We start from the raw sequence: 17,339 nt of genomic DNA on the forward strand, positions 1-17,339 counted from the left end.
CAGTGTCAGGTGAAGAAGAATGTGGTGGTTTAGTGGTAAAATGGTGATCATAGAATCATAGAATGTTAAGTTGGAAGGGACCTTAAGGGTCATCATGTCAAACCACCTGCTCAATGATTCACTAAACCATTTCAGACAGATGTCTGTCCAGCCTCTATTTGAAGACTTTCATTGAAGGATAACTTAACACCTCCCGTGGCAGCCTGTTCCAGTCATTGATCGCGCTCACTGTCAAAATTTTTTTTCGAATATCTATTCTGTATCTTCTCCCTTTCAGTTTAATTCCTGTTGTGAATTCTGCTTTTGGGCTCCCTCCGGTGGTTGTAGGTGGTAATGCAGTTGTCTCTGAGTTGCAGCCCTGGTCAGGTGTTTCTGCTGATTGCAGCTCTGACTGGGGTATTTAGGTCAGCAGGATTCATTAGTCCTTGCCAGTTGTTCATTGTTTTTGGAGGTTTTGTCCTTGCCTGGTTCCTTCAGCCTTGCTGCTAAATCTGCAAAGATAAGTGTCTGGTTTTCGTGGCACACATGCCGTGTGCTTATGATTTAGTGCTATTCAGTGTTTTTTTGTCCAGCTTAGATTGTATCAGTAATTTCTCAGTCTTGTTGGATTCTAAGGAGTTGCAGATATACATTCCATGTCTTTAGTTAGATTGTGGAACTTTTTGTATTTTCTGCTGTGGATATTTTTAGAGTTTTAATACTGACCACTTAGTATTCTGTTCTATTTTTCCCTGTTTAGCTAGAGTGGCCTCTTTTGCTGGAATCTGTATTCTGCCTGTGTGTGTCGTTCCTCTCCTATTCACAGCCAATATTTGTGGGGGGCTGCCTATCCTTTGGGGTTCTGCTCTGAGGCAAGTTAGTATTCCTATTTCTATCTATAGGGGTATTTAGTCCTCCGGCTGTGTCGAGGTGTCTAGGGTTTGTTAGGCACATCCCACGGCTACTTCTAGTTGCGGTGTTAAGTTCAGGGTTTGCGGTCAGTACAGATTCCACTTCTCCTGAGAAAGTCTCATGCGGCTCCAAAGCCACCGGATCATAACAAATTCCATTGCACCTGGTGCACCTGGAGTTTCCATGTGCAAATGAGAATAAGGATTATCCTTCTACACTGTGACATCCCTTCAGATATTTGCAGACAGCTATTCAGTCTCCTCTTAGTCTTCTTTTTTGTAGGCTAATCATTCCCAGATCTTTTAACTGTTCCTCCTAGGACGCAGTTTGCAGTCAGCTCACCATCTTGGTAGCTCTTCTCTGAACTTGCTCCAGCTTTTCATGTCTTTTTTAAAAAGTGGTGCCCAGACCTAGACACAGTATTCCAGATGAGGCACGACCAATTAGGAGTAATGGGGGAAAATTACTTCAATTGATATAAACTCTATGCTTCTCTTAATACATCCTGGAACTGTGTTTACCTTTTTTGCTGCTGCATCACACTGTTGACTCATGTGCAGTCTGTGATCTATTAGGATAACCAAGTCTTCATCATACACACTGTTGCTTAGTTCTATTCTTCCAATTCTGTAGATGTAATTTTTGTTTTTCTTGCCCAGATGTAGAATCTTGCATGTTTCCCTGTTATATACCCTTCTATTAGTTGCTGCCCATTGTTCAAGCTTCTCTAGATCCTTCTGAATCCTTTCTCTGTCTTCTCAAGAGTTAGCTATCCCACCTAGCTTTGCATCACCTGCAAATCTGATTAGTTTACCCATCTAGATCATTTATAATAATGTTGAACACAACTGGGGCCAGGATAGACTTGTGGTAACCCACTTGAAACACTCTTCCAAAATTGGATGTGCAACCATTTAGTACCACTCTTTGAGTACGATCACTGAGCCAGTTATGTATCCACCTAACCGTAGCCTTGTCAATACCAAACTTGGTAATTTTTTCAATAAGGACAGTATGAGATACTTTATCAAATTTTGCTGAAGTCAAGATACACTATATCTACCACATTTCTCTAATCCACCCAGTCAGTGATTCCATCATAGAACGAAATTTGATTAATCTGGCATGACTTTTTTGCTACAAACCCATTCTGGCTCAGGTAAATTACTTATAACATGATTGCAATATGGCCAGACAACACCGCTGATAAAGGAGAAAAGCCGTTAATTCTGTAGTCTTTCTGTGGATTGACCACTATTGGCTGCTATTTTTCATTCATTGCTTGAGTATTGTGTCTAGCCATTAGTCTAGTTCCAGTCTCCAGCTCCTGAGAACGGTCTTCGTCCATGTTCACATGTGCAGTATTTTACATCAGGTATTTGTAAGCCCAAACCAGCAATGGAAAAATCAGAGGAAAAAAGTATGATACAATCACGTGTACGACTTTTGCAATTTTCACTCACTCCCGGTTTTTGCTTACAAATACTGATGTAAAAACACTGAACGTGTGAACGTGGCCTTACTCAGACTATTTCCGCTTCTTTCTTCTCCCAAGGATTCATAGCGCTAATTCCAACAACTGGAACTACCACTTCCTGTTCCCCGTTTGTGCTCCTCTGGCCATTGGATTGCAGCAGTACTCCACCATTATCATGACAGCCACTGACTGAGAAGAATCTGTGACTTCTCTGCAATTAGTGGTTACCACTCACCTGGGTAGTCGTATGTAGGAATCTCGTCTTTACACCGCTCATCACTCCTCACATATGTCTCTTTAGTATTAATATGAGTCAAATATTCGTCCTGAAACAAATATTGTAAAAGTAACAAACAGATGGAGAAGTCACATCTATGATCAGTGCTAATCCTGACATCTCCACCGTTCTCAATACACAAGTGTAAAACATAATAGTGATGAGTAAAACAAGACTGTCATAGCCATCTACACATAATAGGGGAGATCTCATGACACCTTCTCTCTATCAAATAAATAAGACAGCACTCTGTAGCGCCACAGCTTGCAAACATGAAATATTTCAAGTTTGCAAGCTGTGGCGCTACTGAGTGCTGCCTTATTTATTTGATTGTATACGAGTTGGTGATTCTAGGTTAGCACCTGTTCACACCTAGTCTATGTTTGGATCTATATACCTGATGATTCTGAGGGACATTGGGATTTTCTTGTTTACAGTCCTGTAGAAGAAGAGGAGGACGGGGACATCTCTCTGGTGTTGTCCTCTTACTGGATAGAACTGGAAGAAAACACATACAAGTATTGAATGCATTTTTTACATACAGATAATTATAAACCGTGTGTTTTTAGTCCTGTCTACTACCTGGTGAGGTGAGGTCCTCCATTATGACGTCCTTGTACAGAGCTTTGTGTCCTTCTAAATACTCCCACTCCTCTATGGAGAAATTGACGGTGACATCCTGACATCTTATAGGAACCTGACAAAATACAATTATATCAAAGCAAACAGGAGATCAAAAAGCATATTCAACCAAACATAGAAAGAAATGTATTAGCATAAATTAACACATAAAATAAGCTGAGCAGAGTATCACTACCAAAACAGGAAAACAGAAGATCAATATTAACCCCTCTGTGACCTTAGACATACTATCCCGTCGAGGTGACCTGGGCCTATCTGACCCTCGACGGGATAGTACGTCATAGCCGATCGGCCACGCCGATCGCGGCCGGGTGTCAGCTGCCTATCGCAGCTGACATCCGGCACTATGTGCCAGGAGCGGTCACGGACCGCCCCCGGCACATTAACCCCCGGCACACCGCGATCAAACATGATCGCGGTGTGCCGGCGGTACAGGGAAGCATCGCGCAGGGAGGGGGCTCCCTGCGGGCTTCCCTGAGACCCCTGGAGCAACGCAATGTGATCGCGTTGCTGCGAGGGTCTCTTACCTCGTATCCCTGCAGGCCCCGGATCCAAAATGGCCGCGGGGCTGCGTCCAGGTCCTGCAGGGATTACTTCCGGGTGCAGAGCAGGCTGCAGATGAAAGCTGCAGCCTGCACTGCTGGAAGTAAGATCGCCGATTTGACAGAGTGCTGTGCAAGCTGTCAAATCGGCGATCTGTGATGTCCCCCCTGGGACAAAGTAAAAAAGTAAAAAAAAAAATTTCCATATGTGTAAAAAAAAAGAAAAAAAAAATCCTAAATAAAGAAAAAAAAAAAATATTATTACCATAAATACATTTCTTTATCTAAATAAAAAAAAATCAAACAATAAAAGTACACATATTTAGTATAGCCGCATCCGTAACGACCCCACCTATAAAACTATATCACTAGTTAACCCCTTCAGTGAACACCGTAAAAAAAAAAAAAAAAAAAAGAGGCAAAAAACAACGCTTTATTCTCATACCGCCAAACAAAAAGTGGAATAACACGCGATCAAAAAGACGGATATAAATATCCATGGTACCACTGAAAACGTCATCTTGTCCCGCAAAAAACGAGCCGCCATACAGCATAATCAGCGAAAAAATAAAAAAAGTTATAGTCCTCAGAATAAAGCGATGCCAAAATAATTATTTTTTCTATAAAATAGTTTATATCGTATAAAAGCACCAAAACATTAAAAAAATGATATAAATGAGGTATCGCTGTAATCGTACTGACCCGAAGAATAAAACTGCTTTATCAATTTTACCAAACGCGGAACAGTATAAATGCCTCCCCCAAAAGAAATTCATGAATAGCTGTTTTTGGTCATTCTGCCTCACAAAAATCGGAATAAAAAGCGATAAAAAAATCTCCCGTGCCCGAACATGTTACCAATAAAAACGTCAACTCGTCCCGCAAAAAACAAGACCTCACATGACTCTGTGGACTCAAATATGGAAAAATTATAGCTCTGAAAATGTGGTAACGCAAAAAATACTTTTAGTGATAAAAAGCGTCTTTCAGTGTGTGACAGCTGCCAATCATAAAAATCCGCTAAAAAACCCACTATAAAAGTAAATCAAACCCCCCTTCATCACCCCCTTAGTTAGCGAAAAATAAAAAAATTTAAAAAATGTATTTATTTCCATTTTCCCATTAGGGTTAGGGTTAGGGCTAGGGTTAGAGCTAGGGTTAGGGTTAGGGCTAGGGTTGGGGCTAGGGTTAAGGCTACAGTTAGGGTTGGGGCTAAAGTTAGGGTTAGGGTTGAGGCTAAAGTTAGGGTTAGGGTTTGGATTACATTTACGGTTGGGAATAGGGTTGGGATTAGGGTTAGGGGTGTTTCTGGGTTAGAGGTGTGGTTAGGGTTATCGTTGGGATTAGGGTCAGGGGTGTGTTTGGATTAGGGTTTCAGTTATAATTGGGGGGTTTCCACTGTTTAGGCACATCAGGGGCTCTCCAAACGCGACATGGCTTCCGATCTCAATTCCAGCCAATACTGAGTTGAAAAAGTAAAACAGTGCTCCTTCCCTTCCGAGCTCTCCCGTGCGCCCAAACAGGGGTTTACCCCAACATTTGGGGTATCAGCGTACTCGGAACACATTGGAGAACAACTTTTGGGGTCCAATTTCTCCTGTTACCCTTGGGAATATACAAAACTGGGGGCTAAAAAATAATTTTTGTGGAAAAAAAAATATTTTTTAATTGCATGGCTCTGCGTTATAAACTGTAGTGAAACACTTGGGGGTTCAAAGCTCTCCCAACACATCTAGATGAGTTCCTTAGGGGGTCTACTTTCCAAAATGGTGTCACTAGTGGGGGGGTTTCTACTGTTTAGGTACATTAGGGGCTCTGCAAACGCAATGTGACGCCTGCAGACCATTCCATCTAAGTCTGCATTCCAAATGGCGCTCCTTCCCTTCCGAGCCCTCCCATGCGCCCAAACGGTGGTTCCCCCCCACATATGGGGTATCAGCGTACTCAAGACAAATTGGACAACAACTTTTGAGGTCCAATTTCGCCTGTTACCCTCGGGAAAATACAAAACTGGGGGCTAAAAAATAATTTTATGGGGAAAGTTTTTTTTTAATTATTTTCACGGCTCTGCGTCATAAACTGTAGTGAAACACTTGGGGGGTTCAAAGTTCTCACAACACAACTAGATAAGTTCCTTGGGGGGTCTAGTTACCAATATTAGGTCACTTGTGGGGGTTTCTACTGTTTAGGTACATTAGGGGCTCTGCAAATGCAATGTGACGCCTGCAGACCATTCCATCTAAGTCTGCATTCCAAATGGCGCTCCATCCCTTCCGAGCCCTCCCATGCGCCCAAACGGTGGTTCCCCCCCACATATGGGGTATCAGCGTACTCAGAACAAATTGTACAACAACTTTTGGGGTCCAATTTCTTCTCTTACCCTTGGGAAAATAAACAATTGGGGGCAAAAAGATAATTTTTGTGAAAAAATATGATTTTTTATTTTTACGGTTCTGCATTATAAACTTCTGTGAAGCACTTGGTGGGTCAAAGTGCTCACCACACATCTAGATAAGTTCCTTAGGGGGTCTACTTTCCAAAATGGTGTCACTTGTTGGGGGTTTCAATGTTTAGGCACATCAGTGGCTCTCCAAACGCAACATGGCATCCCATCTCAATTCCAGTCAATTTTGCATTGAAAAGTCAAATGGCGCTCCTTCGCTTCCGAGCTCTGTCATGCGCCCAAACAGTGGTTTACCCCCACATATGGGGTATCTGCGCACTCAGGACAAATTGTACAACATCGTTTGGGGTCCATTTTCTCCCCTTACCCTTGGTAAAATAAAACAAATTGGAGCTGAAGTGCAGGAAGCGGACGCCGGGGGACGTGAAGGTGAGTATGTAGTGTTTGTTTTTTTCACATTTTACACTGGTAACCAGGGTAAACATCGGGTTACTAAGCGCGGCCCTGCGCTTAGCAACCCGATGTTTACCCTGGTTACCCGGGGACCTCGGCATCGTTGGTCGCTGGAGAGCGGTCTGTGTGACAGCCCTCCAGCGACCACACAGCGACGCTGCAGCGATCGGCATCGTTGTCTGTATCGCTGCAGCGTCGCTTAATGTGAAGGTACCTTAACACCCTCCACCTCACATAAGGACAATACCCTATGTTTGGGTTCTATGAGTGGGTGCCAGATTTCATTAGGACCTCTGTGTTAACATTAATCCTTTATTGCAGCCCTGCTTTTGCACATTGATTAACTGTTTGCTGACCACTTATTGCAGTCAAAATTATTTCCATTTGTGCAGGGCCTCATGCTTTGCATAAACTTACTTACATTATAGATTTGTACTTTTGGCAATACTTTTTAATATTGATCCCCTATTTTCTTGTTTTGCTAGTGATACTCTGCTCAAACTTATTTTATGTGTTAATGTAGCGCCCCCACCGTCGCAGGGCCGAGGGGTACCCGGTACCGGGCCTCTGAGTCTCTGCGCTGGGATTGTCAAGGTGGCTAGACCCGGTCCGTGACCCTGCTGAGGGGGGGGGGCATACAATAAAGGTGGAGGTATGGGATGATATTATGGTGCGGTGAAGTGCCGATCGCAGTAAATAACGAGGACACCAGGTTGCAGTCTCTTTACTGAAGGCTTCAGGGTCCTCAATCCGGAATACGGTTAACCGGGCCACGCAAGCCTGGCCGGTCCGATGGCACATCCAGAGCTCCCTTTGCAGGTGGAAATCTGTGCCTACCTTCTAGCGCTTGTGTGTTGTGGTCCTCCCCTGCTGTGCTTACGGGATAGTCCCCACAACTGTTGTGTCTGTTTCTCGTGTTCCCTCACAACTCGATTCTCATGTTCTTCCACGTCCCCCAGATGTTATGGTAAGGACGCACCCGTATGACGGGGAGGCTCGGAGCTCTTCAGGGACTCTGCCACAAGGTGTTGCCTGGTTCCAACCCAGTCAGCTTTCTGAACTCACTTCCTATCCAACCCCCAGTTTTACCAGACTGTGAGGAGTGGCCTAATATATAGAACCCTTAGCTCCCCCTGGAGGCCAGACTGTGAAGTGTATTGGTGTCTGTGATACCTGGTCAGGTGAACTCCTTCAGTGCCATCAGACGTACCATAGCTCCCCTTAGCGGCGGAGCATCAGTACTGCAACGACCAGGACTCTGGGGCGCTGCATTAATTTATGCTAATAAAATTATTTCTATGGTTGAATATACTTTTTGATCCCCTGTTGCTTTAATTATGCCCATTGGGGTCCTTTGTGTTTATAACATACAATGATACCATCATCCCCTGTATAATATCCCAGCAGTGTCACCTCTCCAGTCAGCAGTGCATTCATCTTGTAGGTAAGTTCTAGGATCTTCTGGTCATTGATGTCCTCATGTATCAGGGAGTGAGGTGGAGGCCCCATTATTGGGCTCGGGGATCTTCCCCATCCCTCAGATACAGGGGCCTGACAGCGTTCACTAGAGGTCTTCTTCACTACTGTGTAATCCTGGTTATGGAGAGACACATTAATAAACCTCACTACAGACATTTCCAGAGTCCTCACCTCTCCAGTTCTGACCATCTGTTATTCCTATAGATAAGAATGATGTAATGTGATCAGAATCTCTCACCTCTCCAGTAAGCCGGAAGAGGATCTCTAGGGTGAGGTGTAATATCCTCTCCACCATCTTGTCTCTGTCCTTATTCATCCTTGATGGGTAATTCTGAAAAATCCCCTTATACAGAAGATCTCCACTGAGAGGATCCGATATTGTAGAGACCTGAATAGAGAGAAGATAATGTAATATTATTATTATTCATTTTTATAGGGACATTTATTCCATGGCGCTCTACATGTGAAAAAAGGACAAATATAGACAAGCACAATCAACATGAGCAATACAAGGCACACACACATGTACAGAAGGAGAGAGGACCCTGCCCGCGAGGGCTCACAGTCTACAGGGGATGGGTGAGGATACACTAGGAGAGGGTAGAGCTGGTTGTGAGGCGGATCACAGCAGGTTGTAGGTTTGTCGGAAGAGGTGGGTCTTCAGGTTCTTTTTGAAAGTTTCCGTGGTAGGCGAAAGTCTGATGTGTTGTGATAGAGAGTTCCAGAGTATGAGGGAAGCACGGAAGAAGTCTTGTATGTGGTTGTGGGAAGAAGAGATAAGAGGGCAGTAGAGAAGGAGATCTTGAGAGGATCGGAGGTTGCGCGTAGGTAAGTACCGTAAGATCATGTCACAGATGTATGGAGGAGTGTTGTGAACTATAGTTCTTGGCTCCCTCTTGTGGTCATTAGCGGTATGGCACTTTGAGTGTCTTTCCCCTGGTTGGCACTCACCTGCTTCGTTTGGTCTGGGTGTGCCTATATAAACTTCCTGGAGACTCTGTATTGTGCCTGGATTCGTTGTTATCAGACCTTGTCTGTTTTCTCCTGTCTCCTGGTCTCCTGATTTTGCAAGATAAGCTAAGTCCTGCTTTCTTATTTTTGTGCATTTGAATTTCCCTTATTTTGTTCCAGCTTGTTTAAAATGTATTCCTGATTTTGCTGGAAGCTCAAGGGGGGCTGTTATCCTCCCCCCACACCGTTAGTCGGTGCGGGGGTTCTTGGATATTCAGCGTGGATATTTTGTAGGGTTTTTTGCTGACCGTATAAGTCATCTTTCTATTTTCTGCTATTAGTCAGTGGGCCTCTCTTTGCTAAATCTAGTTCATTGTTACGTTTGTCATTTCTTCTTACCTCACCGTTATTATTTGTTGGGGGCTTGTATTATAACTTTGGGGTCCTTTCTCTTGAGGCAAGAGAGGTCTTATTTTCTCTGAAAGGGTTAGTTAGTTCTCCGGCTGGCGCGAGACGTCTAGAACCAACGTAGGTACGTTCCCCGGCTGCTGCTAGTTGTTTGTGTTAGGATCAGGTATACGGTCAGTCAAGTTACCACTTTCCTATGAGCTGGCTTTTTGTGTTTGCAGACTTAGCTGGTACTCCTGAGATCCTCTGCCATTAGGATCATAACAGAGGAGACAGGTTGTGGATGGCTTTGTATGTCATAGTAAGGGTTTTGAACTGGAGCCTCTGGACAATAGGAAGCCAGTGAAGGGCTTGGCAGAGAGGAGAGGCTGGGGAATAGCGGGGAGACAGGTGGATTAGTCGGGCAGCAGAGTTTAGGATAGACTGGAGTGGTGCAAGATTGCTAGAGGGGAGGCCAGAGAGCACGAGGTTGCAATAGTCAAGGCGGGAGATCGTGAGGGCATGCATCATAAAGAATCCTCTGTAACAATAAAATTACTGAAGATAATAAGGGAAATATATGACATTTATTATTTTACTGTATGTAGCTTCCTATAAATTTAAACGACACACAACAAGCAGTTTCCTCCTCGGAGTCAGCAGCTGAATCCGTTTCTCATAGACTCATCTTCCATAACGCTAATTCTCGTCTCATTTACCAACACTGGAATCGGCATTAGCAATACTGCAGGAGATATTCGTTACACGTGACAGGAGAACTAACTACTTCATGATGAGGACGACATCTTCATCTTCTACTCCGTCACTGACTCCATCACCACCAGCCATCTATATGAATGTTTCCCATCTTCCCGGACTGTAATCTTCTATTGTATTAGATTTCATATCTAATACACACAAAAAAGTTTGAGGCATTTATAAAAGCTCATTGTGTTTTATGTTGTTTTTTTTTCCTGGGATTTTCAGCTTAGATTTCCTTAAGGGCTATTCCATACTTACAGGTGTTACATTCACACAGCTGAAAACAGATACGTCTGAATATGTATTTTCAAATTGCAGTTTCTATCAGTGAAACAATGAGTAAGGAAAGTTCCTAACCCTGAACTGGACAATAATTATGTTTATTTACTGCTTGTAGTTAAGATCCTGTGTTATAATATTAGATATTTATTATTATTTCATAATTATTATTTTTACAGGTTTTTTATAGGTGATGCAGGAATGTTTAGTTTGTATCGAAAAACACCAGAAATAAACAGGTGCTAAAATTTTACAAAATACAATTGGCGGCACCAACAACTCTTGTACAACACCATACAAGTAGTGTGAGACACATGGTGCACCTTATATGCCAAATGGTAGACATTTTTTATAGAGACCACAGGAAAGCTCGGCCGAGGAGAACAGTTGTGTGTGGGGGAGTCGGGAGAAATAGACATCAGCAGAATGATTGTCCGGCCAACAGCTATCTCATGTGTATGGGGCCATTAGTATCACACTGACAGGCAGGGATAATACACCGCACTACAGTAGTACAGGGCATCACCGGATCCATCAGAGGCTTCTATGCTGTATGATCGCACTAATGAGGGGTGTGGAGAAAAGCTGAAAAATGTTCAAAGTTCTATAACAGTTTTAGCAAGAGAGAAAGAATATTCTCCATTCTTGATGAGGACAGAGAGAAGACATCTTCTATATATCTGAGGTAACTGAGAGACAACATCCATTATTGTATCTGAGGCAGAAAAACAGAGGCAGAGCGCCTCCTCCATTATATCTGGGGCACAGAGAGGGGGAGTCCTGTGTTCCCCATAGACACATCCCAATATATCGCCATGACAGCCGGGGCCTAACACTGGGGTCCTAGAACGAGGTCATTAAATTATAAAGAGAAAACAACAAGGTAAAATCCAGCTACATTCACTGAAGAGAAAAAGTTCTACTGCTGGGATAATCTGTCCCCAGAATGTCTCCATTACATGTACAGCTCATACCGTGACGCTGGTACAGTTCAAAGCAATGATGGAGGAGAGAGCGTCAGATGACGCTCCCTCTCCCATCATACCCCTCTGATACTACGCGTGCGTGATGACGTCACTTCATCACGCACCCGCTCGCTGTGTGCCGGGCCCTGGCATTGCAGCATCTGAGATCGGAGCCAAGCGGGCCCGACGACAGGAGGTGAGGATTGTGTTTTTTTTTTGTTTGTTTTTTTAATATATCAGTGAGTACTGGACTGTGGGGCCATTCTCGGGGGAAGGGGGGTACATTATATTCTATGGGGAGGTGGGCTGTATTATATTTTATGGGGGGCTACATTATATTCTATAGGGAGGTGGGCTATATTATATTCTATGGGGGGCTGTATTATATTTATATTCTATGAGGAGTGACTGCATCATTCTCTATGAAGGGGCTACATTATACTATATGAGGGAGCTGCATTATATTCTATGGGGGCTTCATTATACTCTATGAAGGGGTACATTATATTCTAAGGGCAGCTGCATTATATTATATGAGGAGGGCTACATTGTATTCTATGGAGGGGCTGCATTATATTCTGTGAGGGCCTACCATATATTCTATGAAGGGGCTGCATTATACTATGAGGGGGGCTGCATTATATTCTATGGGGGGTTACATAATACTGTATGGTGGGGCTACATTATATTCTGTGGAGTGGCTGTATTATACTGTGTGGGGTAGCTGCATTATGCTCTTTGGGGTGGCTGTATTATACTGTGTGGGGTGGCTGCATTATGCTCTACGGGGTGGCAGCATTATACTCTGTGGGGTGGCTGCATTATACTTTATGTGGGCTGCATTATACTGTATCGAGGACTATGGGAAATACATTACACTATATGAAGAACTATGGGGTGCATTATACTATGGGAAGTAAATTGTCCTACATGGAGACTATGGCGGTGCATTATACCATATGGAGCACTATGAAGAGTGTATTATACTATATGGAGGACTGTGCAGTGTATTATACTATATGGAGGACTATGGGTAGTGTTTAACACTATTTAGATTGGGAGCCCCAACAGGGACAGCAATGATAATGTGTGCAACCTGTAAAGCGCTGCGGAATATGTTAGCGCTATATAAAAATAAAGATTATTATTATTATTATTATATGGAGGACTATGGGTAGTGTATAACACTATATGGAGGACTATGGAAAGTGTATAATACTATATGGAGGACTATGGGAAGTGTATAACACTATATGGAGGACTATAAGGAATGTATTATACTATATGGAGGACTATGGGGAGTGTATTATACTATATGGAGGACTGGAGTGTATTTTACTATATGGAGGACTATGGGTAGTGTATACTACTATATGGAGGACTATGGAAATGTAAAATACTATATGGAGGAATATAAGGAGTGTATTATAGTATATGGAGGACTATGGGAAGTGTATAACACTATATGGAGGGCTATAAGGAGTGTATTATACTATATGGAGGACTGTGCAGTGTATTATACTATATGGAGGACTATGGGTAGTGTATAATACTATATGGAGGACTATGGAAAGTGTATTATACTATATGGAGGACTATGGGGAGTGTATTATACTATATGGAGGACTGGAGTGTATTTTACTATATGGAGGACTATGGGTAGTGTATACTACTATATGGAGGACTATGGAAATGTAAAATACTATATGGAGGAATATAAGGAGTGTATTATAGTATATGGAGGACTATGGGAAGTGTATAACACTATATGGAGGGCTATAAGGAGTGTATTATACTATATGGAGGACTATAGGGAGTGTATTATACTATATGGAGACTATGGGGCACATTATATTTTATGGAGGACTATGGGGTGTATTATACTAAACAAGCAAAATGTTGCATATTTATCAAGTGATTGGATTGTTTATGCCGGAACAGAAATCATTGTTCTCAGCAGCACATCGTCTGGTGTAAACTGTAGATGTGCTGCTGATAACATGATACTGTATGGTGACAGATTGATCTAATAGTGATTGTTGTGTTCCCATCATTCTCTCAGCTGGTGTAAAGAGGCCGGAAAACAAGCATCGAAAGACTTCAAAATTGTCCATCACACTCGTTTAACGGCATGAACTCGGCGCATGTAAATACAGCAGAAATGCTTCTGTGTGATGTGTAATATAATAGCATTTGGGGCCCCATTTTAAATTTCTGCATAGGGCCCCACTTTGCCTAAAACCGGCCCTGGTCACATGATCATGGGCCTCCGTGGATGCAGGACTGTTGTGCTGGTTGTTATGGTGCTGGATGAGGGGAAGTTTGTATGTACAAGGCAGAGTTGCTTGCGCGTATGGGGTGGAGCCACGCGTGTGTACGACGCAGAGCTGTGTGTGTACGAGGTTATACCTGCCAACTTTTGAAAAATAGAGGGACTAATTAAGCAGTGCACCATGTCATATTTTGGCCATGTCCCGTTGTCACCCATTTCTTTCTCCCCTGGCAGGAGGAGTTGTCAGAGGTGCGCGGGCAGTGAGGAACATTAAGCAGATGCCTGAGACTGCTGGCTGTGGACCGAAATCCAGGACTGTCTGATGTATCCGCTATCTGCCGGCTGGACGGGAGGCCATAAATCTCTAACCTTCCGGCGTCCCCGTCGCAGTTTTTGATTATCCAGGACTGGAATAAAGTCTTCTGTGACTTTTGTTCCTTCATTTTTGTAGCAGCCAGAACTTTTTTGCATCTGGCTTTACGGTGTCTGTAAGGCTGTGTTCACAATTTGCAGTAATACTATGTTTTCTGCAGGATCTACACCAAACTACACTAACATTCTTCTGTCATTATTGTTGCATTTTTTATGCCTTTTCCCCCTTATTTGAGGCGTTTTTTGGTGCAGATGTGAAGCCTTGTTTATAGCGTGTTTCTTTTACAGTAGCGAAAACTGTTGATTCTGCACGTCAAAAAGCATAGTTACTTACCAATAACGGTATTTCTCAGAGCCCATGACAGCACCACAGAGAGGTGATCCGCCCTTCAGGGACAGGAAACCTACAGTATAAAAGGGCAGTACCTCTCCCCCGCATCAGTTGGTTTACAGAGCATCGGACGTCCTGCAGGTTAGTGACAACAAAAAATACACTTTTATCGTATTGCTTAACAGGTACACACCGTGTCTGTATAAAAAACACACTTCATACAATAGAATGTGCTCACCGCACACGTGATGAGGGGGGAATAAGCGGGTGATGTCATGGGCTCTGAGAAATACCATTATCGGTAAGTAACTGTGCTTTTCTCAGTCCCTCATGACAGCACCACAGAGAGACTAGCAGAGATTATTGCTTAGGGAGGGACCACAGCCTGCAGAACCCTTCTTCCGAAGGTTAAGTCAGATGAAGAGGCTAGGTCTAGACAGTAGTGTCTGAAAAAGGTTGAAGGTGATGACCAGGTGGCCGCTTTACAGATTTGATCTATTGATACCTCTGACCTTTCGGCCCAGGAGGTCGGCATAGCCCTTGTGGAATGAGCTTTCAGTCCCTCTGGAACTAAGTTCCCGGTAGATGAGTATGACAAGGCTATCGCATCTGTTATCCAACGTGCTATAGTACCCTTGGAGGCTTTGAGTCCTTTCCTGGGTCCCTGAAAGCAGACAAAGAGAGACCTTCCTTCCTATACCTCTGGCTGGAATCTAGGTGCTGAACCAGACACCTTCTCACATCTAATGTGTGGAATTTTTCTTCTTTCTTATTCTTAGGGTCTGGACAGAAGGATTATCTCTTGGGATCTATGGAATCTGGATGCTACTTTTGGTAGGTAGGCAGAGTCAGGTTTTAGGATAACTCTATCGTCCAGGATTTTTGTGAAGGGAGGACTCGCAGACAGGGCTTGGAGATCCCCTATTCTCCGGGCAGATGTTAGGGCTATCAGAAGGGCAGTTTTAAGTGATAAGGTTTTAAGGGGTATTAACTCTATAGGTTCAAACGGGGAATCTATTAAAGCTTATAAGACTAGATTCAAGTCCCGGGGCGGTAGTCTTTTGAATAGTTAATGGTCTAGACCTTGCAGCGGCTCGAATAAATCGTGTTACCCAAGGATTGCCAGCTATATTTCCATTGTACAAAGCTCCTAGCGCCGCTACCTGTACCTTTAAGGTACTTACTGAGAGGCCCAGTTCTAGACCCTTCTGTAGTTATTCTAAGATCTCAATAATTGGGACCCCATCCTGTAATTTAACCCCGGAGGTGGAGAGAAATTTTTTCCAGGTCTTGCCATAGATTTTAGTGGTCACCATTTTCCTACTTTTCATTAGCGTGAAGACTAATTTATCCGAAAAACCTCTTCCTTTCAGCAGCGTCCTTTCAAATTCCACGCTGTTCGGTGAAGATTCTCTGAATGAAGGTGGAACACCGGTCCCTGAGATAGAAGGTCCGGAAGATCCGGAAGAACCCAAGGATCGGTGACCAATAGCATCCTCAACCAGGAGAACCAGGTTCTTTTGGGGCAGAAGGGGGCTATTAAAATGAGCCTTGACCTGTCCTCCCTGACTTTCCGCAGAACTGTTGGGATGAGGATAGTTGAGGGAAAGGCATATGCTAGACTCTGTGTCCAAGGGATCATGAAAGCATCTAAAGCCTGAGGGTTCCCCCTTGGATCTAGAGAACAAAAGACTTTCACTTTCCGGTTGTCTATATTGGCCAACAGGTCTAGTACAGGAGTCCCGCATAGTTCTACGATCTGATTGAAAATGGACTGATTTAATGTCCACTCACCCTGTTTTAATTGGGTACGGCTCAGGAAGTCTGCCTTCTGATTCTCTACTCCTCGAATATGCAGCGCAGAAAGGGATAGAAAATTGTTTTCTACCAAGTTGAACATTTTGGAAGTGCCACCCATTAGGGTTCGACATCTGGTTTCCCTGGTGGTTTAGGTAGGCTACCACCACCAGATTGTCTGAAAATACTCGAACATGATGGCCCCATAGGCTGTGTTGGAAAGTTAATAAGGCACGGCCCACTGCCCAGAGTTCTTTTTGATTTGAGGATGCCTCATGTTCCTGACCTGTCCAAATCCCTTGAGTAACTTTGTTGCCCCGGTGAGCTTCCCACCCCTTGCGTCTGTGGTAACTATCCGAGATACTTCTATTACCCAGGGAATCCCTTTTGATAGGTTGTTGGAATTCATCCACCAAACTAGGGAATGCGTAGTGGCTGACCCCTTAGTGTAACCTGGTTTTTCAAAATGTCCCACTGGAGATCTCGTGTGAAGTTGTGTCCACTGAACTGCTGGTAGACAGGCAGAAAGGGACCCCAGTAGTGACATCGCCCTTCTTAAAGTCATGGATGGGTTTAAGAAAGCTTTTGATACAAGACATATTATCTTTTGCTTTTTCTGATCTGAGAGGCGGCACTCTTGCTTTGTAGAGTCCAATGTCAGACCCAAAAATTCCTGAACCCTGCAGGTTTATAAGCCAGCCTAAATTTCTTAGGGTATTTATCACTCTGTCGTACTGTTGTTTGCAGTGCTGGGTCGAGTTGCTCACAATCAAAAAATCGTCCAAGTATGGAACTATCAAGATGTCTTTTTCTCTCAGATGAGCCATAATTTCCGCTATTAGTTTGGTAAATATGCGGGGTGCGATTGATATGCCGAAGGGAAGGGCTCTTTATTGGTATTCTCTTATTTCTCCTTTCATGGACACCGCTAGTTTGGGGAATTTTTGAGAGTTCTTGTAAATGGGGACGTGATAATACGCGTCGCTGATATCCAGTACTACCATAAAACAGTTTGGAACAGATTTTTGATAGTTTATTTTATTGACTCCATTTTGAAT

The 17,339-nt window shown here is 43.5% G+C and overlaps 1 protein-coding gene across 4 annotated transcripts in view; it reads right to left on the minus strand.

Annotated features, from left to right (window-relative positions):
• The window catches only part of LOC143766212 (uncharacterized), a 687,372-nt gene that overhangs the window by 10,467 nt on the left and 659,566 nt on the right, over positions 1-17,339 (minus strand). For 3 of the 4 annotated variants that reach the window (XM_077253710.1, XM_077253712.1, XM_077253709.1), the window contains 2 exons: positions 3,043-3,143; positions 2,604-2,694 (listed from right to left, as the gene is read on the minus strand). In XM_077253710.1, coding sequence (XP_077109825.1) covers positions 2,604-2,694; positions 3,043-3,143 — 192 coding nt within the window. Of the gene's footprint in view, positions 1-2,603; positions 2,695-3,042; positions 3,144-3,227; positions 3,343-8,099; positions 8,280-8,403; positions 8,554-17,339 lie in introns of all 4 variants that reach the window. The other variant, XM_077253708.1, reaches the window with a different exon arrangement.

The sequence above is a fragment of the Ranitomeya variabilis genome, chromosome 4 (assembly GCF_051348905.1).
Source record: "Ranitomeya variabilis isolate aRanVar5 chromosome 4, aRanVar5.hap1, whole genome shotgun sequence".
Classification (NCBI taxonomy): Eukaryota; Metazoa; Chordata; class Amphibia; order Anura; family Dendrobatidae; genus Ranitomeya; species Ranitomeya variabilis.